Here is a 26,314-nt window from a genome sequence, read left to right as displayed (position 1 = left end):
ACTTCTTCAGGGACCAAACCACAGCAAAGGCCTCCCTCTCAATGGCACTCCAACGCTGCTCCCTGGGGAGTAACCTCCTGCTAATGAAAGCAACAGGCTGGTCAAGGCCATCATCATTTGTTTGGGACAAAACTGCCCCTATCCCATGTTCAGAGGCATCTGTTTGCACAATGAATTGCTTGGAGTAATCTGGAGCTTTTAGAACTGGTGCTGTGCACATAGCTTGCTTCAGGGTGTCAAAGGCCTGTTGGCATTCTACAGTCCAGTTTACTTTCTTGGGCATTTTCTTGGAGGTGAGTTCTGTGAGGGCTGTCACAATGGATCCATATCCCTTCACAAACCTCCTATAGTACCCAGTCAAGCCAAGGAATGCCCTGACTTGAGTCTGGGTTTTTGGAGCTGCCCAGTCCAGAATAGTCTGGATCTTAGGCTGAAGTGGCTGAACTTGGCCTCCACCTACAAGGTGTCCCAAGTAAACCACAGTTCCCTGCCCTATCTGGCATTTGGATGCCTTGATAGAGAGGCCTGCAGATTGCAGGGCCTTCAAAACCTTCTTCAGGTGGACCAGGTGATCCTGCCAGGTGGAGCTGAAGACAGCAATATCGTCAAGATAAGCTGCACTAAAGGATTCCAACCCAGCAAGGACTTGATTCACCAACCTTTGGAAGGTGGCAGGGGCATTCTTTAAACCAAAGGGCATAACATGAACTGATAATGCCCATCAGGTGTGGAGAATGCTGTCTTTTCTTTTGCTCCAGGGGCCATTCTGATTTGCCAGTACCCTGCTGTTAAGTCAAAGGTACTTAAGAATTTGGCAGCCCCTAATTTGTCTATTAGCTCATCAGCTCTAGGAATGGGATGAGCATCTGTCTTGGTGACAGAGTTGAGACCTCTGTAGTCCACACAAAACCTCATCTCTCTCTTTCCTTCTTTGGTGTGAGGTTTGGGGACTAAGACCACTGGGCTAGCCCAGGGGCTGTCAGAGTACTCAATTACTCCCAATTCCAGCATCTTGTGGACTTCCACCTTGATGCTTTCCTTAACTTGGTCAGACTGTCTAAATATTTTGTTTTTGACAGGCATACTGTCTCCTGTGTCCACATCATGGGTACACAGGTGTGTCTGACCAGGGGTTAGGGAAAAGAGTTCAGCAAACTGCTGCAGGACCTTCCTACAGTCAGACTGCTGTTGGCTAGAGAGGGTGTCTGAGTAGATCACTCCATCCACTGAGCCATCTTTAGGGTCTGATGAGAGGAGATCAGGGAGAGGTTCACTCTCAGCTTCCTGGTCCTCATCTGTTACCATCAACAGATTTACATCAGCCCTGTCATGGAAGAGCTTAAGGCGGTTCACATGGATCACCCTCTTGGGGCTCCTGCTTGTGCCCAGGTCCACCAGGTAGGTGACCTGACTCTTCCTTTCTAGTACTGGGTAAGGGCCACTCCATTTGTCCTGGAGTGCCCTGGGAGCCACAGGCTCCAGAACCCAGACTTTCTGCCCTGGTTGAAATTCAACCAGTGCAGCCTTTTGGTCATACCACAACTTCTGGAGTTGTTGGCTGGCCTCAAGGTTTTTACTTGCCTTTTCCATGTACTCTGCCATCCTTGAGCGAAGGCCAAGTACATAGTCCACTATGTCTTGTTTAGGCTCATGAAGAGGTCTCTCCCAGCCTTCTTTAACAAGAGCAAGTGGTCCCCTTACAGGGTGGCCAAACAGAAGTTCAAAGGGTGAGAATCCTACTCCCTTCTGAGGCACCTCTCTGTAAGCGAAAACCAGACATGGCAGGAGGACATGAGTTTTTCTGGGAGCCCCATGATCATGCCCTTTAATGTCTTGTTGAATCTCTCAACAAGGCCATTAGTTTGTGGATGATATGGTGTAGTGAATTTATAAGTCACCCCACACTCATTCCACATGTGTTTTAGGTATGCTGACATGAAGTTGGTACCTCTGTCAGACACCACCTCCTTAGGGAAGCCCACTCTGGTAAAGATACCAATGAGGGCCTTGGCTACTGCAGGGGCAGTAGTCGACCTAAGGGGAATAGCTTCAGGATACCTAGTAGCATGATCCACTACTACCAAGATGTACATATTTCCTGAGGCTGTGGGAGGTTCTAGTGGACCAACTATGTCCACACCCACTCTTTCAAAGGGGACCCCCACCACTGGAAGTGGAATGAGGGGGGTCTTTGGATGCCCATCTGTCTTACCACTGGCTTGACAGGTGGGGCAGGAGAGGCAAAACTCATTAACCTTCTGGGACATGTTGGGCTAGTAGAAGTGGTTGACTAATCTCTCCCACGTCTTGGTTTGTCCCAAATGCCCAGCAAGGGGAATATCATGGGCTAAGGTCAGAATAAACTCTCTGAAACCTTGAGGCACTACCACTCTCCTAGTGGCACCAGGTTTGGGATCTCTTGCCTCAGTGTACAGGAGTCCATCTTCCCAATAGACCCTATGTGTTCCATTTTTCTTGCCATTGGACTCTTCAGCAGCTTGCTGCCTAAGGCCTTCAAGAGAGGGACAGGTTTCTTGTCCCTTACACAGCTCTTCCCTTGAGGGTCCCCCTGGGCCTAAGAGCTCAACCTGATAAGGTTCCAGCTCCATAGGCTCAGTTCCCTCAGAGGGCAGAACTTCTTCCTGAGAAGAGAGGTTCTCTTTTTCTTGCTGTGTTGCAGCTGGTTTCCCAGCTGACTTTCCTTTCCTCTTGGTAGGCTGGGCCTTTCTTCCAGACTCCAGCTCTACTTTTTCACCCTGAGCCTTGCACTGTGCCCTTGTCTTGACACACACCAGTTCAGGGATACCCAGCATGGCTGCATGGGTTTTCAGTTCTACCTCAGCCCATGCTGAGGACTCCAGGTCATTTCCAAGCAAACAGTCTACTGGGATATTTGAGGAGACCACCACCTGTTTCAGGCCATTGACCCCTCCCCACTCTAAAGTTACCATAGCCATGGGATGTACTTTAGTCTGATTGTCAGCGTTGGTGACTGGATAAGTTTGTCCAGCCAGGTATTGGCCAGGGGAAACCAGTTTCTCTGTCACCATAGTGACACTGGCACCTGTATCCCTCAGGCCCTCTACACTTGTCCCATTAATTAAGAGCTGCTGCCTGTATTTTTGCATGTTAGGGGGCCAGGCAGCCAGTGTGGCTAAATCCACCCCACCCTCAGAGACTAATGTAGCTTCAGTGTGACACCTGATTTGCTCTGGGCACACTGTTGATCCCACTTGGAGACTGGCCATTCCAGTTTTAGCTGGATGGGAGTTAGAAGTGGTATCTTTCTTGGGACAGGCCTTGTCTCCAGTTTGGTGTCCAGACTGACTACAGCTACGACACCAGGCTTTTTTGGGATCAAAGTTTTTACCCTTGTACCCAGAATTGTTTTGTGAAGAGGCTCTGGGCCCACCCTCCTGTGCAGGTTTTTGGGGGCCTGTAGAGGACTCTTTACTATTTTTGTTTTTGGTTGTCTCACCACCCTTCCCCTGGGGAGGTTTTGTGACCCCTTTCTTTTGGTCACCCCCTGTGGAAGTTTTGGACACCCTAGTCTTGACCCAATGGTCCGCCTTCTTTCCCAATTCTTGGGGAGAAATTGGTCCTAGGTCTACCAGATGCTGATGCAGTTTATCATTGAAACAATTACTTAATAGGTGTTCTTTCACAAATAAATTGTACAGCCCATCATAATTACTTACACCACTGCCTTGAATCCAACCATCTAGTGTTTTTACTGAGTAGTCTACAAAGTCAACCCAGGTCTGGCTCGAGGATTTTTGAGCCCCCCTGAATCTAATCCTATACTCCTCAGTGGAGAATCCAAAGCCCTCAATCAGGGTACCCTTCATGAGGTCATAAGATTCTGCACCTTTTCCAGAGAGTGTGAGGAGTCTATCCCTACACTTTACAGTGAACATTTCCCAAAGGAGAGCACCCCAGTGAGATTTGTTCACTTTTCTGGTTACACAAGCCCTCTCAAAAGCTGTGAACCATGTGGTGATGTCATCACCATCTTCATATTTAGTTACAATCCCTTTAGGGATTTTCAACATGTCAGGAGAATCTCTGACCCTAGTTATGTTGCTGCCACCATTGATGGGTCCTAGGCCCATCTCTTGTCTTTCCCTTTCTATGGCTAGGATCTGTCTTTCCAAAGCCAATCTTTTGGCCATCCTGGCTAACTGGATGTCCTCTTCACTGGAGTTATCCTTAGTGATTTCAGAGAGGTTGGTCCCTCCTGTGAGGGAACCAGCATCTCTGACTATGATTTGTGGAGTCAGGGCTTGAGAGGCCCTGTCTTCCCTAGATAGGACTGGTAGGGGGGAATCACCCTCCAAGTCACTATCATCATCCTCTGAGTTGCCATCCTTAGAGGGGTTGGCCTTTTCAAACTCTGCCAACAGCTCCTGGAGCTGTAGTTTGGAAGGTCTGGGGCCCATTACTATTTTCTTTATTTTACAGAGTGACCTTAGCTCCCTCATCTTAAGATGGAGGTAAGGTGTGGTGTCGAGTTCCACCACATTCATCTCTGCACTAGACATTATGCTTCTAAAAGTTGGAATACTTTTTAAGAATCTAAAAACTAGTTCTAGAATCTAATTCAAACTTTTACCAAACTTTTAAACTCTAAAAGCAATGCTAAACAGGATCTAACACAAGGCCCTAGCAGGTCTTTTAAGAATTTAGAAAAATTTCAAATTGCAAAAACAATTTCTAATGACAATTTTTGGAATTTGTCGTGTGATCAGGTATTGGCTGAGTAGTCCAGCAAATGCAAAGTCTTGTACCCCACCGCTGATCCACCAATGTAGGAAGTTGGCTCTGTATGTGCTATTTCAAAGTAAGGAATAGCATGCACAGAGTCCAAGGGTTCCCCTTAGAGGTAAGATAGTGGCAAAAAGAGATAATACTAATGCTCTATTTTGTGGTAGTGTGGTCGAGCAGTAGGCTTATCAAAGGAGTAGTGTTAAGCATTTGTTGTACATACACACAGGGAATAAATGAGGAACACACACTCAGAGACAAATCCAGCCAATAGGTTTTGTTATAGAAAAATATATTTTCTTAGTTTATTTTAAGAACCACAGGTTCAGATTTTACATGTAATATCTCATTTGAAAGGTATTGCAGGTAAGTACTTTAGGAACTTTGAATCATTACATTAGCATGTATACTTTTGACATAAAACACAATAAGCTGTTTTAAAAGTGGACACAGTGCAATTTTCACAGTTCCTGGGGGAGGTAAGTTTTTGTTAGTTTTCACAGGTAAGTAAGTCACTTACAGGTTTCAGTTTTTGGTCCAAGGTAGCCCACCGTTGGGGGTTCAGAGCAACCCCAAAGTTACCACACCAGCAGCTCAGGGCCGGTCAGGTGCAGAGGTCAAAGAGGTGCCCAAAACGCATAGGCTGCAATGGAGAGAAGGGGGTGCCCCGGTTCCGGTCTGCCAGCAGGTAAGTACCCGCGTCTTCGGAGGGCAGACCAGGGGGTTTTTGTAGGGCACCGGGGGGGACACGAGTTCACACAAAAAGTACACCCTCAGCGGCACTGGGGCGGCCGGGTGCAGTGTAGAAACAAGCGTCGGGTTTGCAATGTAAATCAATGAGAGATCAAGGGATCTCTTCAGCGTCGCAGGCAGGCAAGGGGGGGGCTCCTCGGGGTAGCCACCACCTGGGCAAGGGAGAGGGCCTCCTGGGGGTCACTCCTGCACAGGAGTTCCGTTTCTTTAGGTGCTGGGGGCTGCGGTTGCAGGGTCTTTTCCAGCCGTCAGGAAAGGGAGTTCAGGCAGTTGCGGTCAGGGGGAGCCTCGGGATTCCCTCTGCAGGCGTCGCTGTGGGAGCTCAGGGGGGACAACTTTGGTTACTCACGGACTCGGAGTCGCCGGAGGGTCCTCCCTGAAGTGTTGGTTCTCCACCAGTCGAGTCGGGGTCGCCGGGTGCAGTGTTGCAAGTCTCACGCTTCTTGCGGGGAGTTGCAGGGGTCTTTAAATCTGCCACTTGAAACAAAGTTGCAGTTCTTTTGGAGCAGTGCCGCTGTCCTCGGGAGTTTCTTGGTCTCTTGGAAGTAGGGCAGTCCTCTGAGGATTCAGAGGTCGCTGGTCCTGGAGAAAGCGTCGCTGGAGCAGGGTTCTTTAGAAGGCAGGAGACAGGCCGGTAGGACTGGGGCCAAAGCAGTTGGTGTCTTCTTTCTTCTTCTGCAGGGGTTTTCAGCTCAGCAGTCTTCTTCTTCGGTAAGTTGCAGGAATCTAAATTCTTAGGTTCAGGGGAGCCCTTAAATACTAAATTTAAGGGCGTGTTTAGGTCTGGGGGGTTAGTAGCCAATGGCTACTAGCCCTGAGGGTGGGTACACCCTCTTTGTGCCTCCTCCCAAGGGGAGGGGGTCACATCCCTAATCCTATTGGGGAATCCTCCATCTGCAAGATGGAGGATTTCTAAAAGTTAGAGTCACTTCAGCTCAGGACACCTTAGGGGCTGTCCTGACTGGCCAGTGACTCCTCCTTGTTTTTCTCATTATTTTCTCCGGCCTTGCCGCCAAAAGTGGGGGCCGTGGCCGGAGGGGGCGGGCAACTCCACTAGCTGGAGTGTCCTGCGGTGCTGGCACAAAGGGGTGAGCCTTTGAGGCTCACCGCCAGGTGTGACAGCTCCTGCCTGGGGGAGGTGTTAGCATCTCCACCCAGTGCAGGCTTTGTTACTTGCCTCAGAGTGACAAAGGCACTCTCCCCATGGGGCCAGCAACATGTCTCGGTTGTGGCAGGCTGCTGGAACTAGTCAGCCTACACAGATAGTCGGTTAAGGTTTCAGGGGGCACCTCTAAGGTGCCCTCTGGGGTGTATTTTACAATCAAATGTACACTGGCATCAGTGTGCATTTATTGTGCTGAGAAGTTTGATACCAAACTTCCCAGTTTTCAGTGTAGCCATTATGGTGCTGTGGAGTTCGTGTAAAACAGACTCCCAGACCATATACTCTTATGGCTACCCTGCACTTACAATGTCTAAGGTATTGCTTAGACACTGTAGGGGCACAGTGCTCATGCACTGGTGCCCTCACCTAGGGTATAGTGCACCCTGCCTTAGGGCTGTAAGGCCTACTAGAGGGGTGACTTATCTATACCTGCATAGGCAGTGAGAGGCTGGCATGGCACCCTGAGGGGAGTGCCATGTCGACTTACTCGTTTTGTTCTCACCAGCACACACAAGCTGGCAAGCAGTGTGTCTGTGCTGAGTGAGGGGTCTCCAGGGTGGCATAAGACATGCTGCAGCCCTTAGAGACCTTCCTTGGCATCAGGGCCCTTGGTACCAGGGGTACCACTTACAAGGGACTTATCTGGATGCCAGGGTGTGCCAATTGTGGAATCAAAAGTACAGGTTAGGGAAAGAACACTGGTGCTGGGGCCTGGTTAGCAGGCCTCAGCACACTTTCAATTCAAAACATAGCATCAGCAAAGGCAAAAAGTCAGGGGGTAACCATGCCAAGGAGGCATTTCCTTACATAAACCATTCAACATTTTGATTCAGTCCCATGTAACTTAGTAAGATAAATCACCAAATGTAACTATCCGCGAGGGTCCAGAAAAGGGTCTTGTAAAACAGGATGCACTAGGTTCAAAAGGCATCAATCGCTCCAAATCGCCTGAATAAACGGGTCAGATCATGGAAGCTTAAATTAATAGACAGTGAGGGGAGTAAACAACGTCAAAACAAAAGGGCATTTAAAAACAGAGAAATTCTTGCATTTCTAGAAATAAGCTGAACAAGGCAAGGAGAGATAGGAGATCACGACACAAGGTGAACATCGTAGATGTAGGTGCATCTGCATATATGCCTTCAGGCTAAGTCTCTGTCGATATCTAGGAATGCTTGAGTAGTTTAAGTGTGGCTTGGGGAACTCTCCATCCAGTACATGATGAGTCGCTGTCACTCCTCTACCGCACATTTACTTTAAAGAAAGTTCCTTCAAGGATAACAGTAGATGCTGCTTAATTAGGTCATGGTGAAGACTGTACAGAATATGATAGCCCAAAAGTGACCAGGGCCTCTCTGGACCTCTGTAAAATTCTCAACACAGTATCTTGTGAAAGGATAAAAAAAATCTCACTGATTACAGGCTGCATTACTACTCCCCAATGAAACCCACATCTTCTCCTATCAAATGCAAATTGGTTTGCATCATGGAGAAAAAAAAGAAAGTTATTTTGCAACCCAAGATCCATGTGAATACAGAGAGCACAAATGTGTGCTTATATTCAACCTTGGGATCCCTGGTTGCTCCCGTTGGTCCTCTCTGGTCAAGCATCTTACTCTGTTTCCCCGAGTTTCACCATTACAGCAGTTGACATGGCTATTCTCCTCAACTCCATCAACACCACCATTCAAGGCCTCACCATAACTTACAAACTAGTCTGTTCCAAGAAGTGGAAACCCAAACTAAATGCATATGGGCATACAGAAGATTTCAATCTCAAAAGTGTCAAAAAAGACCACTGGAAAAAGCATTGCTCTACCATGTTTCATGAAGACTCTGAGCACTGAAAACTTCCTGCAGTGGCCGCAAACCCCCAATCTACAAAGTTAAGAATGTCTGTTTGATCAAGAGCATGTCAGGGGGAGGTACTGGAAACACAACACTAGCAAGTGCTATTAAGCACTGTGTACATTTTTCTCTCCTCCTGTAACCACTCATTCAACAATAATAAAGTCCACTATCATTAAACTCTTCTCAATAAAATAAATATCCACAACACTGATGATTCTGACACCGCAGACAATCTTTCATTTTCCCAGTACACCCAATTCCTTCTTGGCACATCTAGTGTCCCAGTCGACGCCCTAATCAGCATCATTAAAGACCTAAATAGGCTGTGCTCGCCAATAAAATTTTCACCTCTTCCTTCATTAAACTTCTATCCTCATCTAGCTGATTTGTAGCCATGTTTGGACATCAGAAACAACAGACTCCACTAGAACCTCCCATTCCCTGAAAACTAGCAAAGCAAGTCTTGGATAACCTCACCAATTACTGGTCCATCACACACCCCAATACCTCTGAAAGTCCTTGAAAGTAGAATGGCCGTGCAATACTGCAACTGCATTGACCAGCACCATTTCTTGCAGATCTGTAAATAAGGCTTTTGTCGCTGCTGCAGGACAGAATGTCACTATCCAAGAAATTAAAGACATCCTGAAAATCACAGATAAGCAGGACCTCTATTAACTTCTCCTTGATCACTTGGTGTTTGGCACTGGCTGCAAGTGAGCAGACAACTCAGTTTTTATGTCATTAAGTTCTGTTCACAGTACATTACACTGATCAATCCTACCTAACATCCAGTTTTACACACCATTACTGTATTTGCTCTCTGAACACCATCAAGGCCAAAGTACTAGTACTCTTTCTCTCACTGGAGAAGCAATACAGAAGGACTGTCTACATGACGGAAACTGAAGAACCTCCAACTTTCCCAGCTGCCAATCATGATAAATCTCTAACTATGCAAGTAATACAAATGTTGTTGTATGACTACTATGCTACTACTCCTCCTCATTCAAAAAACATGAGTCCTGCTTACTTACACAAATCCTGTACAGTATTTTGCTTTTTGTGTCATTTTCACACCAGTGCTTTTTAAATAGCTTTACATTGTCCAGTTATGTCTTCGGCTTATTAATTTGTGAGTTTACATTTCAATCACTTACAAAACATAACAGAGCATCGTCCGTGTAGTTTATGTGAGCATGGTTGATTTCTATGAGACCCAACACTGTTTCAATGAGCTCTTGAGCAGGATTGTCTTCAAACAACATTAGATAACATACATGGGGGCCATTGGCCTTTTATTTCTGGTCTTGATAGTTGTATTTCTATGCCACTTTGGGAGCCATAGTAGCTCTATCTGTCAGCAAATGTGTTCTGAAATGATTAAGCTAAATGAGGGACTTTTTTTAATTAATCAAGGAAGTTTTGGGCCCTCAGGGACCATAATCTACCAAGGGGAATTCCCATCTCGCCACAGGAGGCGCCTGTGCAGAGTGCTGCAGGAAGGAGGCAGGGCCCACGAACGCATTTAAAAGCGCACTTGGCAAACTAACAGTGCAGGACTCACTTGGGCAATGTGCAGGCCCATCCTGCTTCTGGTAAGAGCTCTCTATTTGGTCAGGAATTCAGGAACTCCGGTATTGTTATCACCTATGTACTGTTAGCCTGAACTCCGTGTATTACAGCTCTCACAGCGGGACATGCAGGTGCCTTGCGAGTAGTTTGTTATTTGGTTGCTTGATCTCGCCTGTTCGGCATAAGATTTGGTTTGTGACTAGTACCTTTATTCCATTGAATTGCTCAGTCTAGGGGGGAATCCCGCCACCAGCCTGACAGCAGGCCAGCACGTTATATCTAGAGGATTGCATCAGCCTGCTCAGGAATGATTCTTGGCTATCGGCGTTAGGCCTTAGGTGCCTTATGAACTTCCTTGTTGTTCAGGGGACTTAGCTGGAGAGCCCAAGATGGTTGCATCGAGGGGGGTTTATCATTTGGTTTTGTTTGTCTTTAAGTCTTAGACCCCCTTCCTTTGGCAGACGCCAACCTTGTCTAAGGATACAACTGACTTTTCTTCTTGATCTATGTGCATAGACAACATGCGTATAGTTATCAAGGCAGTGTGTATTGATTTTGAGCGTTTTTTATTTCTTTTAACAAAGTCATACTGTTCTAATATAGCTCATATTCACAGACATCTCATAGAACTGAGTAATTGCTGGAGTCTTTGAGTTGGTTGAATGATGAAGACTGACAGGGCAGCTGTATCGATTATACTGACCCTGATAGTATACAGTGCAATAAGAGAGTTAAAAGTTCTGACCTGGAACATAGCAGGTGTGCAGGGCAAACTGGGCCACCGTGACTGGCTTAAGGTACTTAATCACCATGATATCACCAGTTTACAGGAAACATGGGGTCCCAAAGGAGAGTTATATTTATATGGTTATGTGTTCTCTAGTATTAAGGGGATTCCATCTTCGAGTGGGAGAGCAAGAGGGAGGCAAATTACCCTTGTTGAAGTAGATTTAGATTTTAAGCCCCAAGAGGTTTGTTCTAATTCCCCATTTTTATTAGGGTTTTGTTAACATTCAAGCACAATTTTAGTATTCTTTGTATCAATGTTGATAATGCTACATATGGGAGAGAAACTACAGATGTAATGGAGGAGCTTGATGAATTTTTAAATGCTTTTGTTACCTCTTATCCCCTTCAACACACAGATTTAATGATTACAGAGGATTATAATCTTCACCCTTGTAGTAAATGCTATTTGTATGACTCCTTGGACTCCAAGTGGGCAGATGTTTAACAGGTGCATATTAAGCATACTCCTCAGGGTGACTTTCTGAACGATTTGGAAGCAGATTATAATTTAATCAACCTACTCATTAAAATTACTCTAGAATGGGCTGGTGCTGTTCCAACGTTCAAAGGCTCAAGGGAGAAGGGGCTCCATTATATGCTACATTTACGTTTCTAAGACGTTTTTCCGATTTGCTATTTTGTTGTGGGAAAAAAAACAGGCAGACAATTTTGACCTCTATAAGGTTTTGGCCACTGCCAAAGATAAAGGACGAAGACTCAAATGGGAAAAGGTTCTCCCAGAGACCGTCAATGCCGACGTGATTTGGGCTTGCTAGATGGATTTCAGTACATGTTCAGATGGAGGCTATGGACGAAAGTTGCCTTAGGCTTTTGATGCAATCTGTGAATACATCAAATTAGCCCTCCCAAGTCCTGCAGACGGCTTGATTAGAATCGCACTAAGTCAAGAATGGAGCTATTGATAGCACCACAAAAAAATTATTTAAAAAACACAGGATAAGGGGGAAGTCAGAGGATGTTGGCAATTTGTGGGAGGATTTAGCGATGGCAAGTAAGTTGAAGGACAGTGCTATGTTTAGGAGGATTTTGAACCCTTTTTTCCCACAGAAGATCAGCTTTCCGACCAGGCTGCCACTGTACCTGCTCAGGCTTGGCTAGACCATTTTTCACACCTCCATGACTGTGAGTGTCCAGAGTCTTTGACCCTGCCCACCGAGGATGTTGAGTGTTGACAGGCTTATAATCAGCTAGGATGAAATAAAAGACGCCATCCTTCCCTTACACCTGGGCAAGGCCCCAGGAGCTAATGGTGTTCCAGGAGACTTGTTGAAGTCTTTAGTGGAACTGTGGGCTGCAGTTATCACTCTGCACGTTAACGCGACTATCCCCGGTCCCCTACCTGAAACTTGGCGACAGTCAGTAATAGTTTGAGTGTATAAAAAAGGAGATAGATGTGACCCTGTCTGCTATAGGCCAAACTCTCTTGTGGATATAGAAGTTAAAATCATAGGGAAAGCCATCCTGAAGAGACTGACTAGTTGGGCCAATGAGAACAATATTTTATACAAGCTTCAATATGGGTTCAGGCCCAGCAAGGAAACGGTGGAGCAGAATTTAAAATTGTCTCTCTTATTCTCAAAGGCTAGAAAGGGTTTGGTTCATCTGGCTTTAACAGACCTTAGATCAGCCTTTGATAAGGTTAACAGAAATAATAAGCTCTGTGCTGAGCTGGGGTCCATGGGGGCCGACGTGACTCTGGTCACCTTTTTGAGGGGTCTCCATACCGGACTGACAGATGTGGTCAGATACGGGACTGATGGGGAATGCTCCCTACCTGTATATCTAAAAAGAGGTGTACAACAAGGTTGTATTCTCACCCCATTGTTATTTATTATGCATATCAATTGTTTGGAAGGGGTGTTGTTCAATAGTGGCCTAGATATGCCCTGTGCAGATGGTAGACCTTCTCCTGTGCTTTTATATGTCGACAATGAAGTATTAATTGCTCGCACAGCCAGAAGCCTTCAGCTGCCTTTTAGATCTATTTATCACTTTTATGGATAATACTGATCTGTCCACTAATTTTTAAAAAATCATGTCATGGTTGTTGCCCGTATGAACACGAAAACAGCTAGTTTGTCAGCTCAGGGTCAGATTTTAAGCAGGGTGGAAAATGTTCCTAGTTGGGGATTTTACTAAGTTCTAGCCTTAGTTGGCAACCACTGATCAAGAAAAATCCAGGGTGTCTAAAGAGGGCTATTTCTGTCCTGAATTATTTTTTTAGTCACCTTGGGCGTAGGCCCTTAAAATCAATAGTAGATATTTTTAAGGCCAACTGTATCCCTATGGCAACATTTGGGAGGGAGATCTGGGTTACGCACCTTCCGGTTGCATCCACGTAACAGAAAAAAAATTTTGAGGGGACTTTTGTCCGTGGGATAGGCCACTCCAGCAAAAATTATACATGAAGAGCTGGGCATTAATTTTACCACATATTTTATTTGACTTTGGCCGTTTTTGTTTTGGTACTCAATTTGGTACGAGGAGTTCGATCTAAACAGATTAATTCTCCGGTACTGCTTGTCCTTGGATAATGCACTTCATATACCCTGGCTCCACTATATAAAATCTACCTTCAAAGATTTAGGGAGACCAGTCTTATTTCCTGAACCAGAGGGCATTGGGAATAAAGATACTGCCTGGGTCAAGCGGGTGTTCTCCCATAGGGTGGCAGGCAAACAAGAGTCCTCTGTTTTATCCAAGCAGTCAATGTGCACTTGTATAATGGTAAAATCTATGAGTGGTATTAGGCCCTACATCCTCTCTAAAGTGTACTGTTGGTTGTTAACTTATTTTAGACAGGGCATGTTTCACCAGCTTTTGTTTTCAAATGGTGTCTGGAATAAACCATCTACTCTGCCTCCTTGTACTTGTGATAATGTATCAGCATGCAACACCATGCACTTACTGCTCATTTGTCCCAAATTCACTTCCCTTTGTTTTAATTACATAAGGTCCCTTTAGCTGCCACATGAAATTTAGAAAGATTAGACCCTCACTTTTACTCTTGCAACTTCTATCTACATCTAAATTGTGTTTTTATGTATCAAGGTTTCTGACTAATGTTTTTAGTGCAAGCTTCTATATGTTTTTTGTGTTTTTTTTGCACTGTTTTTGATCCTGTTTGGTGACTCTTTTGGATAGTTTACTTTTGCACCATGCACTTTGTTCAAGGTTGTTGGTGGCATAATGACTCTCTGAGATCTTACTCTTTCTTCTTTTTTAAAAAGAATGTCCCTGGATCTTAATCATGCTTTGATTTTAAACAATACCCCCTGATGTCTCTGTTTTTACTGTAATGTATACTTTTTACGATTTTTGTAAAAAAATAGAATAAAGTTATGATAATGATTACACTAAACAGTGCCCCAGTGAATGCAAAGAGCCACACATCCCTTGTGTTAATGGCAACGTTTCAAGTTTCATAATAATTTTTGGGTGGCAGAAAAGTCAGTTTACCTCTTCATGTTTCCAATACAGCAGGAATTGTGAGACATTCGTGATTCGCTGTTATATGTTTTGATGTATTTACATATGCATATGGCACATTTATATTTGAACCTAGCGAGAAAGCAGCAGATTGTTGCACAGGGTCACAGAAAGCACAAAGTCAGTGAGTAATAAGACGGGAAGCTGTATTGTGAACAGTTACTGCATTGTGAAGTAGCACTCTTTGAACAGGTGAGTCTTCAACTCATGATGGTCGTGATCTTATGTCTTCAGGCTCTGGATGAGAAGTGCCACAGCATGGAGGATGCAGCTAAAGGATGCCAGTGTGCAGCCAGGGAGGCTATTGAGTAGGGCATTACTAGGATACAGCTATGTGAGTATGAGGGCATGAACAGCAGTTCTGATGTCACTTTGTGGAAGAAACTGTTTTACTTTCTTTAGAAGAGTTGGATTGTACCAGGCTGTCTTAGTTGTTGGGCATTGTTTTCCTCAAAGGTGATGTTGGTGTCAGGGTGAACACAAGTGACTTGGCATTGGGTAAACGTTTGGGTTCGAAGCCCTGAAGGGATAGTGCGCCTGATAGGTAAGGTAATACAGCCTCTGGTGTGTATTAAACAGTGTTGAATGTTGTTGCCGGTTGGACGCGGCCCTTTTTGTATGGTCATCCGCAAACTTTTTGCCTCCTTCTTCCTATTTTGTTCTGACTTGTTTTTGTTGGCTTTAGGACTCTGGGCACTTTACCACTGCTGACCAGTGCTAAAGTACAGCTGCTCCCTGTCTAAATTGTGCTGGTGACTGGTTTATCCATGATAGGCATATTTGAATTACCAGTAAGCCCTTAGTAAAGTGCACTAGAGTACCCAGAGCCTGTAAATCAAATGCTACTAGTGGGCCTGCAGCACTGATTTTGCCACCCACATGAGTAGCCCTGTAAACATGTGTCAGATCTGCCACTGCAGTGTCTGTGTGTGCAGTTTTGAACTGCCAGTTTGACCTGGCAAACCTTCCCTTTTATTAGATTATATCATCCCTACGGTAGGCCCAAGGCAACCCATGGGCAGGGTGCAGTGTATTTGAAAGGTAGGACATCTACCTGTGTGCTTTACGTGTCCTGATAGTGAAATACTGCTCAAATCAGTTTTCACTATTGTAAGGCCTATCTCTCGCATAAGGATTGCCTTGAAATATCTTTTCAGTGCAGTTTCCCGTTGGAAGCAGATAGAGATGTGGAGTTTGGGGTCTGTGAACTCACAATTTAAAAATACATCTTTTGGAAAAGTAGATTTTTAAATTGTAAGTTTGAAATGCCACTTTTAGAAAGTGGGTATTTTCTTGCCTAACCATTCTGTGCCTTTGCCTGTCTGCTGGAATACACGTCTGGGTGAGGATGACAGTTGGGTTGTTTGTGAATTCACTCTAGACAGTCACACAAAGGGAGCTGAGGTGTGCCCTGCATATCCTGGTGGTCTTCCTGGCTAGAGTGGTGAGAGGAGCTGACACTTGCACCTGAATAGGGCTGTGCTGGTCCTTACACAAAGCAATCTCCAGCTCAAAGGTATATTTCTGGGGCCAGGACAGGGAGAGGAAGGGTCTTGTGCATTATAAAGACTTTACTTTGAAGTTTGGCTACTTCAAAGGCAGAAATGAGTATAAGTATTGGGCCGCTGAGACCACAACTTCAGAACTTTTCTGGACTGAGGACATTCTACCAGGAAGAAGAACTGAATGCTGTAGGAGTGACTTCCACTGTGCCTGTTGCTTTGCTGCTCTGTCCAGGGAGTGAAAGGACTGGACTTTGCTTTTTACATCCTGATTTCCAAGGTTCTCCAAGGGCTTGAACTGAACTTGGCTCCTGTTAGAAGTCTCAGAGACATCAAAGACTTCAACTGCCAGCACCTGGACTTTCCTGCGGAGAGTCCTGACTTGCCACATGGTGAGAATCCAGTCCCTGGTCCCCTGGAAGTGAGTTCTGGTGAAATCAAGGGTATCAGCAACACAGTGACTTCAGAACTGGTGCTGTTGTCTGACTCTGCACCGCTGCCTGCACCAGGGGCCGTGGTACCTGCTGAGTGCAACGACCATGTCTGACACCACAGGCCAACTGCTGCTATTCCGAACTTCCACCACAGTCCTGAGTGCTGTGTCCCCGACAACTGGGGTTCCGACTCCGCCAGAGTACCTGTGGCCCCTTGGTGTAATCACAACACCGCAAAGTTGACGTGCACATCTTGATCAGCTAGATTCATCAACCCCGCTGTATCGTAAGGAACCAATTCCACACCACCGACGCAGCATATCCTTCCCTGCAACCGTAAGGAACCGATGTCTCATCTCCCCTGCCTCGTAGGAAGAAACCAATGCCTCACCTCCACGGTAGTAGAAAGAAACCAACGCCTCACCTCCCCTGCAGTAGTTAGGAACTGATGCCACACCAGCTCCAGCGACGCCTCACTTCCCTGACTTACTGTGTCTGGGGTCCATGTGACTCTGTGACCAGCCTGCACTCCCTTGCGAGTGGCGCAAGAGTGTTGTGAAAGACTCTTTCAACAACATCGTATTAGCACCAGTTAGAGCTATTGTGTTGCTAAGCGCTTTATTGAGATTTAATCTTTAAAAATTCATAACTTTGCTTGTATATGTTGGGTTGTTGTCATTTTGGTCTTGTTTTATTCAGATAAATATTGGCTAGTTCTCTAAACTGGTATGAGTACTTTTGTAGTGTTTTCACTGTGTTAGTGTGTGTGTGTGTGTGTGTTTGTACTTTACACATTGCCTGTGGGATAAGCCTGACTGGTCAGGCCAAGCTCCCAAGAGGGTAAGCAGGGGTTATCTTAAGTTTGTGACTCCCTTACGAGTAAGGGTCTCTACTTGGCATGGTGCAAACCACTGCCAACCAGGGACCCCATTTCTAACATTGCCCTTTCTTGATAAGGCAGATATAGGAATTTGAATTAATTTATGCAGTTAGGCTTTTTTTGCCCAACTAAGGTGGCAGGATAACATTCTTTGATATTTTAGTATAACTGTAGGGGACCAGCTCACGCCAGGTCATGAGGGACACAGTCTCCAGTCCTGAACTTTTACCCAACAAATCACTGATTTCATACGTTTGTCTCATTACTTCAATGGAAGCAAAACAAAACCACACACCTAGAAAGCATTAGGCTATCACATACAAGACCCTGGACTGGAAACAGTGTCTGTAATGACCTAGCGGGAGGTGGTAACCCTAATTATACTTTTGTCACTTATGAGTTGTTATATATGTTGACGTTTAAAAAGGTTGAGATTGACCCTGAAATGCAATGCTCGTAATTAGTTTGAGTCAAACAAAAGATCTGCATGACAATATGGCGAAGAAAAAGGACCTATGATTACATGGATCCCTCAACTATTTGAGATATGCAATTCTGGACTATTCTATGAAGTATAAGTGGCTGTACCTGAAGCAAAGGAAAAACACTAGGTACTTATCTCATTGAAGCATTTGATAATAATGCGCTCTAAATGTATAACAAGGTGTTGATGGCAAATATGAATAATACAAATGTTAAGTCTCACTAATGGAATTGAGAGTGGACTGCCAGAAATGAATCCAAGATGTAGAAAACTTCTCCCATTCACAAACATGCAGAGGAGTGATAAAATCACAGATAACCGTGATGCTGCGGCTTCTTGAGACTTAGGAAGCAGTCATACAAGCCTGATTTAACACAAATGCAGAAATTGATTAAGAACAACTAGAACATAATAATATAGTCTGTAGAGGTCAAATATCTTGGCCCTCAGCCGCCAAAGGCTCCCTGGCTCCAGAGTGTAAAACTGCTGAAGGGAATATCACTGATAAAAAGTGGCAATTACATGTGAAAAACATTGTATGTGGTGCAGTATTACAGGATCCTTTTTGATTTAGTCAGTGTCCATAGGAAAAAATATTTATTTTGAGAACTATAAGATGGTTCGGATGGTCCAGACATGTAACCCATCTAAATTCTGCAGTCCCAGGAAGAGAGACAAATGTTTGAAGAGATTTGCGATGACAGGGAAGAATGCGCTTGCTGGTTTTCCATGTAATAACTGACTCTAGCTTTTATCCTCAGAATTGAAAGGTTCTTACCTGTTCTAGAAGGTCAGTAAACACTGCACAGAGATTTAAAAGTTACCTGCTATATTGAGTATGTCAGCAGAATCTTTGCACAAATGCTACAGGAGCAACTGTATACCTGGAGTATAACAAAGAACATCATTTCTCGGTCTCTAACCACATTCCAAAACTTACTGTCAGCACCGCACTGTGAATAGTGTTTTAACAAGGACAGCACAATGAAGTTTAGCACAAGATGTTTTGTCCATGTACTGTTTTTTGTTGATTACACTAGAGCACAGGATATTGCAGACAGCTGTAATATGGAATAAAATGTGAAAGATGGTAATCCCACTAAGCCTAATAATCGTAATTAGTGAGCTTCACTTTGCAACACGATCTGCAGTTAATACAAGCAGAGTGGGTGCAGAGAAACAAATAACGTGCAATAGAGGATTAAGGCAAAATTGTGTTTTGGCTCTCGTTCCCCAGTATGAAATATCAGATTGAATATTTATTGCGTTTGTACGGTTTTAGTAAATTTATTGTGAACTATTAGTTCATATAAAAAAAACATACGGCACACTCGCATGTTTATATTCTCTGCATTAGTAAAGTTCGAAATTTAGTCACATTTGCCACATTACACATCCACTTCTTCTTCGATACATCTTTTCATATGCCTTTCTCATGAAACGAGGACTTCAGTTGCATCATGGGTCGTTACTAAAGGGCTCAGTTTGGTATTCTAACTGCAAGAGTGTCTATCCTAGGCCATCAGATACCAGGCTTTCCTGACAAGTGCTAAAAGTGTATGGCTTAGTACATCCTTGATTTCTTGCCAACGTCACTGCAGTGGTAAGAGAGGTAACCCAGAACAAATTTAACTGAGTGTGAAGTGGATCACATCTACAATATCTGATGCTCCCTATGAAATGATGAGGGGTTCATGGAGTCAAAATCAAACCAACATTCGAGAATCAAAAGTGGTGCAACCTAGGAGACTAATGTGAAAAAGCCAGCTAGGAGGACACATGCATAGAATAACAGAACATTCACAAAGTCTGAGATGGAAGCAAATATCACCTGTAAATCCCTCTAAATAAAATAACGCAAGGTGGCAATAATATTACAACATGCAGGGGGTGCACTATTTCCCCATGATTCCAGGCTCATGCACAAAATATGAGGCAAAATGTAAAAAAAAAATGAAATGCAGCACCTACTACACCACATAGTTTTTAAAAACTTTTTGCACGTAGTTACAAACAACCATTTTTTGTTGGTGGTCGTTTTTCCATTGCAATACAGTGTTATTTTGTTACTGAAATCAAACGGGAAAAGGTGAAATGTGTGTAAACCCCAATATCGCTCACGCCTATCATTTCTGCTTTGCTCTATATTGTAAAGTGTGGGTGCGCCTCAGTACAAATGCACGTTTTTGTAACTATGATGTATGTGTTTTACTATAATTACCGACTGCCTTTTACAACGTCCATGTAGTGTCAATCGTGTACTCTCGGCAGGTGGACACCCCTGTGTTGTTTCAGTTTTAGTATTTTCCGTGAGGTAAGCATGCTTTTAAATATAAGGCTCCGCTGCACGTGCTCGGCACTTGGTGCATGGAGACCAGCCAAGGAACAGCAACATATCCATGTCATTCTTTGAGTGCTGCAGGACATACTAGCGATATAGCTTCACTTGGTCTGATTTGCCACGGCTGGTGATCGTCATGCCTGTAGCCACAGTAACAGACATGCACGCCAATCCATGTGTCTTTCTGAACACTCACATGCCTATGTAATAACAGACTGTCACCACCATAACTGTAGCACTTACGGGTTGGTTTAGCTCGTTGTGCTTGAAAGGAATGCCTCCCACCGTGAGATTCAGCTGGTATAATCCTTTTTCAAAGGTGAACAGATCTCCAGACACTGCTATTTTCATAACCGCTTCCTTGTTCACTTTGATGACCAAACTTCTGTCCAGCTCCTCAACAGAGATCTAAAAACAAAGCCAAGAAGCATCATAGAAAAAAATCCAAAAGACAAACGTTTCAGAACAATGACGCACTGTAGAAAATAAAACGATCCTAATTTCATACTGTACCACCTAGGTTCATACGGATTAATGTGGGTCACTTTTTTCCGCGCCTGTTGGTCATATTCTGACCTCAGATCTATGTAATATTAATTTTACCCTCTTGTGATTATGATCGACAGCTTCTGAAGCTCATAGTGAGGCGGTCCCATTAATATCACTCAATTGTTTTTTCAAGTGAATTTTGCAGACAAGTTTCATGACTGGGTTGAAATGCAACATCTGTGAAAATGGTTGCAATTGATTCATGATCTACTGCATCAAGTTTAAAAACCCTTCGTGGAAGGGTACTGCGAAAATTCAAACCAGATGTACCCTCATAGAGATTATAGCTGAAATGCGCAAAACTACATTGTAGGAAGTTGGCTCTGTATGCACTATTTCAAAGTAAGGAATAGTATGCACAGAGTCCAAGGGTTCCCCTTAGAGGTAAGATAGTGGCAAAAAGAGATAATACTAATGCTCTATTTTGTGGTAGTGTGGTCGAGCAGTAGGCTTATCAAAGGAGAAGTGTTAAGCATTTGTTGTACATACACACAGGCAATAAATGAGGAACACACACTCAGAGACAAATCCAGCCAATAGGTTTTGTTATAGAAAAATATCTTTTCTTAGTTTAATTTAAGAACCACAGGTTCAAATTATACATGTAATATCTCATTTGAAAGGTATTGCAGGTAAGTACTTCAGGAACTTTAAATCATTACATTAGCATGTATACCTTTTACATAAAACACAATAAGCTGTTTTAAAAGTGGACACAGTGCAATTTTCACAGTTCCTGGGGGAGGTAAGTTTTGTTAGTTTTGTCAGGTAAGTAAATCACTTACAAGTCTCGGGTTTGGGTCCAAGGTAGCCCACCGTTGGGGGTTCAGAGCAACCCCAAAGTTACCACACCAGCAGCTCAGGGCCGGTCAGGTGCAGAGGTCAAAGAGGTGCCCAAAACGCATAGGCTTCAATGGAGAGAAGGGGGTGCCCCGGTTCCGGTCTACCAGCAGGTAAGTACCCGCATCTTCGGAGGGCAGACCAGGGGGGTTTTGTAGGGCACCGGGGGGCACACAAGTTCACACAAAAAGTACACCCTCAGCGGCACTGGGGCGGCCGGGTGCAGTGTGGAAACAAGCGTCGGGTTTTCAATGTAAATCAATGAGAGATCAAGGGATCTCTTCAGCGTTGCAGGCAGGCAAGGGGGGGGCTCCTCGGGGTAGCCACCACCTGGGCAAGGGAGAGGGCTTCCTGGGGGTCACTCCTGCACAGGAGTTCCGTTCCTTTAGGTGCTGGGGGCTGCGGGTGCAGGGTCTTTTCCAGCCGTCGGGAAATGGAGTTTCAGGCAGTCGCGGTCAGGGGGAGCCTCGGGATTCCCTCTGCAGGCGTCGCTGTGGGGGCTCAGGGTGGACAACTTTGGTTACTCACGGTCTCGGAGTCGCCGGAGGGTCCTCCCTGAGGTGTTGGTTCTCCACCAGTCGAGTCGGGGTCGCTGGGGGCAGTGTTGCAAGTCTCACGCTTCTTGCGGGGAGTTGCAGGGGTCTTTAAGTCTGCTCCTTGAAACAAAGTTGCAGTTCTTTTGGAGCAGTGCCGATGTCCTCGGGAGTTTCTTGTCTTTCTTGAAGTCGGGCAGGCCTCAGAGGATTCAGAGGTCGCTGGTCCCTTGGAAAGCGTCGCTGGAGCAGGGTTCTTTGGAAGGCAGGAGACAGGCCGGTAGGACTGGGGCCAAAGCAGTTGGTGTCTTCTGTTCTTCCTCTGCAGGGGTTTTTCAGCTCGGCAGTCTTCTTGTTCTTGTAGTTTCAGGAATCTAAATTCTTAGGTTCAGGGAAGCCCTTAAATACTAAATTTAAGGGCGTGTTTAGGTCTGGGGGGTTAGTAGCCAATGGCTACTAGCCCCGAGGGTGGGTACACCCTCTTCGTGCCTCCTCCCAAGGGGAGGGGGTCACATCCCTAATCCTATTGGGGAATCCTCCATCTGCAAGATGGGGGATTTCTAAAAGTTAGAGTCACTTCAGCTCAGGACACCTTAGGGGCTGTCCTGACTGGCCAGTGACTCCTCCTTGTTTTTCTCATTATTTTCTCCGGCCTTGCCGCCAAAAGTGGGGGCCGTGGCCGGAGGGGGCGGGCAACTCCACTAGCTGGAGTGTCCTGCGGTGCTGGCACAAAGGGGTGAGCCTTTGAGGCTCACCGCCAGGTGTGACAGCTCCTGCCTGGGGGAGGTGTTAGCATCTCCACCCAGTGCAGGCTTTGTTACTGGCCTCAGAGTGACAAAGGCACTCTCCCCATGGGGCCAGCAACATGTCTCGGTTGTGGCAGGCTGCTGGAACTAGTCAGCCTACACAGATAGTCGGTTAAGGTTTCAGGGGGCACCTCTAAGGTGCCCTCTGGGGTGTATTTTACAATAAAATGTACACTGGCATCAGTGTGCATTTATTGTGCTGAGAAGTTTGATACCAAACTTCCCAGTTTTCAGTGTAGCCATTATGGTGCTGTGGAGTCCGTGTTTGACAGACTCCCAGACCATATACTCTTATGGCTACCCTGCACTTACAATGTCTAAGGTTTGGCTTAGACACTGTAGGGGCACAGTACTCATGTACTGGTGCCCTCACCTATGGTATAGTGCACCCTGCCTTAGGGCTGCAAGGCCTACTAGAGGGGTGACTTATCTATACTGCATAGGCAGTGTGAGGTTGGCATGGCACCCTGAGGGGAGTGCCATGTCGACTTACTCGTTTTGTTCTCACCAGCACACACAAGCTGGCAAGCAGTGTGTCTGTGCTGAGTGAGGGGTCCCCAGGGTGGCATAAGATATGCTGCAGCCCTTAGAGACCTTCCCTGGCATCAGGGCCCTTGGTACCAGGGGTACCAGTTGCAAGGGACTTACCTGGATGCCAGGGTGTGCCAATTGTGGAATCAAAAGTACAGGTTAGGGAAAGAACACTGGTGCTGGGGCCTGGTTAGCAGGCCTCAGCACACTTTCAATTCAAAACATAGCATCAGCAAAGGCAAAAAGTCAGGGGGTAACCATGCCAAGGAGGCATTTCCTTACACAACCCCCCCCCCAAACGAAAGAGGATGAGACTAACCTTTCCCAAGAGAGTCTTCATTTTCTAAGTGGAAGAACCTGGAAAGGCCATCTGCATTGGCATGGGCAGTCCCAGGTCTGTGTTCCACTATAAAGTCCATTCCCTGTAGGGAGATGGACCACCTCAACAGTTTTGGATTTTCACCTTTCATTTGCATCAGCCATCTGAGAGGTCTGTGGTCAGTCTGAACTAGGAAGTGAGTACCAAAGAGGTATGGTCTCAGCTTCTTCAGGGACCAAACCACAGCAAAGGCCTCCCTCTCAATGGCACTCCAACGCTGCTCCCTGAGGAGTAACCTCCTGCTAATGAAAGCAACAGGCTGGTCAAGGCCATCATCATTTGTTTGGGACAAAACTGCCCCTATCCCATGTTCAGAGGCATCTGTTTGCACAATGAATTGCTTGGAGTAATCTGGAGCTTTTAGAACTGGTGCTGTGCACATAGCTTGTTTCAGGGTGTCAAAGGCCTGTTGGCATTCTACAGTCCAGTTTACTTTCTTGGGCATTTTCTTGGAGGTGAGTTCTGTGAGGGCTGTCACAATGGATCCATATCCCTTCACAAACCTCCTACAGTACCCAGTCAAGCCAAGGAATGCCCTGACTTGGGTCTGGGTTTTTGGAGCTGCCCAGTCCAGAATAGTCTGGATCTTAGGCTGGAGTGGCTGAACTTGGCCTCCACCTACAAGGTGTCCCAAGTAAACCACAGTTCCCTGCCCTATCTGGCATTTGGATGCCTTGATAGAGAGGCCTGCAGATTGCAGAGCCTTCAAAACCTTCTTCAGGTGGACCAGGTGATCCTGCCAGTTGGAGCTAAAGACAGCAATATCATCAAGATAAGCTGCACTAAAGGACTCCAACCCAGCAAGGACTTGATTCACCAACCTTTGGAAGGTGGCAAGGGCATTCTTTAAACCAAAGGGCATAACAGTAAACTGATAATGCCCATCAGGTGTGGAGAATGCTGTTTTCTCTTTTGCTCCAGGTGCCATTTTGATTTGCCAGTACCCTGCTGTTAAGTCAAAGGTACTTAAGAATTTGGCAGCACCTAATTTGTCAATCAGCTCGTCAGCTCTAGGAATGGGATGGGCATCTGTCTTGGTGACAGAGTTAAGTCCTCTGTAGTCCACACAAAACCTCATCTCTCTCTTTCCTTCTTTGGTGTGAGGTTTGGGGACTAAGACCACTGGGCTAGCCCAGGGGCTGTCAGAGTACTCAATTACTCCCAATTCCAGCATCTTGTGGACTTCCACCTTTATGCTTTCCTTAACTTGATCAGACTGTCTGAAGATTTTGTTTTTGACAGGCATGCTGTCTCCTGTGTCCACATCATGGGTACACAGGTGTGTCTGACCAGGGGTTAGGGAAAAGAGCTCAGCAAACTGTTGTAGGACCCTCCTACAGTCAGCTTGCTGTTGGCCAGAGAGGGTGTCTGAATAGATCACTCCATCCACTGAGCCATCTTTAGGGTTTGATGAGAGGAGATCAGGGAGAGGCTCACTCTCAGCTTCCTGGTCCTCATCTGTTACCATCAACAGATTCACATCAGCCCTGTCATGGAAGAGTTTTAGGCGGTTTACATGGATCACCCTCTTGGGGCTCCTGCTTGTGCCTAGGTCCACCAGGTAGGTGACCTGACTCTTCTTTTCCAGGATTGGGTAAGGGCCACTCCATTTGTCCTGAAGTGCCCTGGGAGCCACAGGCTCCAAAACCCATACTTTCTGCTCTGGTTGAAATTCAACCAGTGCAGCCTTTTGGTCATACCAACACTTCTGGAGCTGTTGGCTGGCCTCAAGGTTTTTGCTTGCCTTTTCCATGTACTCTGCCATCCTTGAGCGAAGGCCAAGTACATAGTCCACTATGTCTTGTTTAGGCTCGTGACGAGGTCTCTCCCAGCCTTCTTTCACAAGAGCTAGTGGTCCTCTTACAGGGTGGCCAAACAGAAGTTCAAAGGGTGAGAACCCTACTCCCTTCTGAGGCACCTCTCTGTAAGCGAAAAGCAGACATGGCAGGAGGACATCCCATCTCCTTTTGAGTTTTTCTGGGAGCCCCATGATCATGCCCTTTAATGTCTTGTTGAATCTCTCAACAAGGCCATTAGTTTGTGGATGATATGGTGTAGTGAATTTATAAGTCACTCCACATTCATTCCACATGTGTTTTAGGTATGCTGACATGAAGTTGGTACCTCTGTCAGACACCACCTCCTTAGGGAAGCCCACTCTGGTAAAGATACCAATGAGGGCCTTGGCTACTGCAGGGGCAGTAGTCGACATAAGGGGAATAGCTTCAGGATACCTAGTAGCATGATCCACTACTACTAGGATGTACATATTTCCTGAGGCTGTGGGAGGTTCTAGTGGACCCACTATGTCCACACCCACTCTTTCAAAGGGGACCCCCACCACTGGAAGTGGAATGAGGGGGGCCTTTGGATGTCCACCTGTCTTACCACTGGCTTGACAGGTGGGACAGGAGGTGCAAAACTCCTTAACCTTCTGGGACATGTTGGGCCAGTAGAAGTGGTTGACTAACCTCTCCCACGTCTTGGTTTGTCCCAAATGCCCAGCAAGGGGAATATCATGGGCTAAGGTCAGAATAAACTCTCTGAACCCCTGAGGCACTACCACTCTCCTAGTGGCACCAGGTTTGGGATCTCTTGCCTCAGTGTACAGGAGTCCATCTTCCCAAT

The 26,314-nt window shown here is 45.7% G+C and overlaps 1 protein-coding gene across 2 annotated transcripts in view; it reads right to left on the bottom strand.

Annotated features, from left to right (window-relative positions):
* Positions 1-26,314, bottom strand: part of GAS6 (growth arrest specific 6) — a 333,398-nt gene that overhangs the window by 65,029 nt on the left and 242,055 nt on the right. For both annotated transcript variants that reach the window (XM_069204632.1, XM_069204633.1), the window contains exon 11: positions 20,292-20,456. In XM_069204632.1, the coding sequence (XP_069060733.1) occupies positions 20,292-20,456 (165 nt within the window). The remainder of the gene's footprint in view (positions 1-20,291; positions 20,457-26,314) is intronic.

The sequence above is a fragment of the Pleurodeles waltl genome, chromosome 8, assembly GCF_031143425.1.
Source record: "Pleurodeles waltl isolate 20211129_DDA chromosome 8, aPleWal1.hap1.20221129, whole genome shotgun sequence".
Classification (NCBI taxonomy): Eukaryota; Metazoa; Chordata; class Amphibia; order Caudata; family Salamandridae; genus Pleurodeles; species Pleurodeles waltl.
This window is presented reverse-complemented; position numbering and strand designations above follow the sequence as displayed.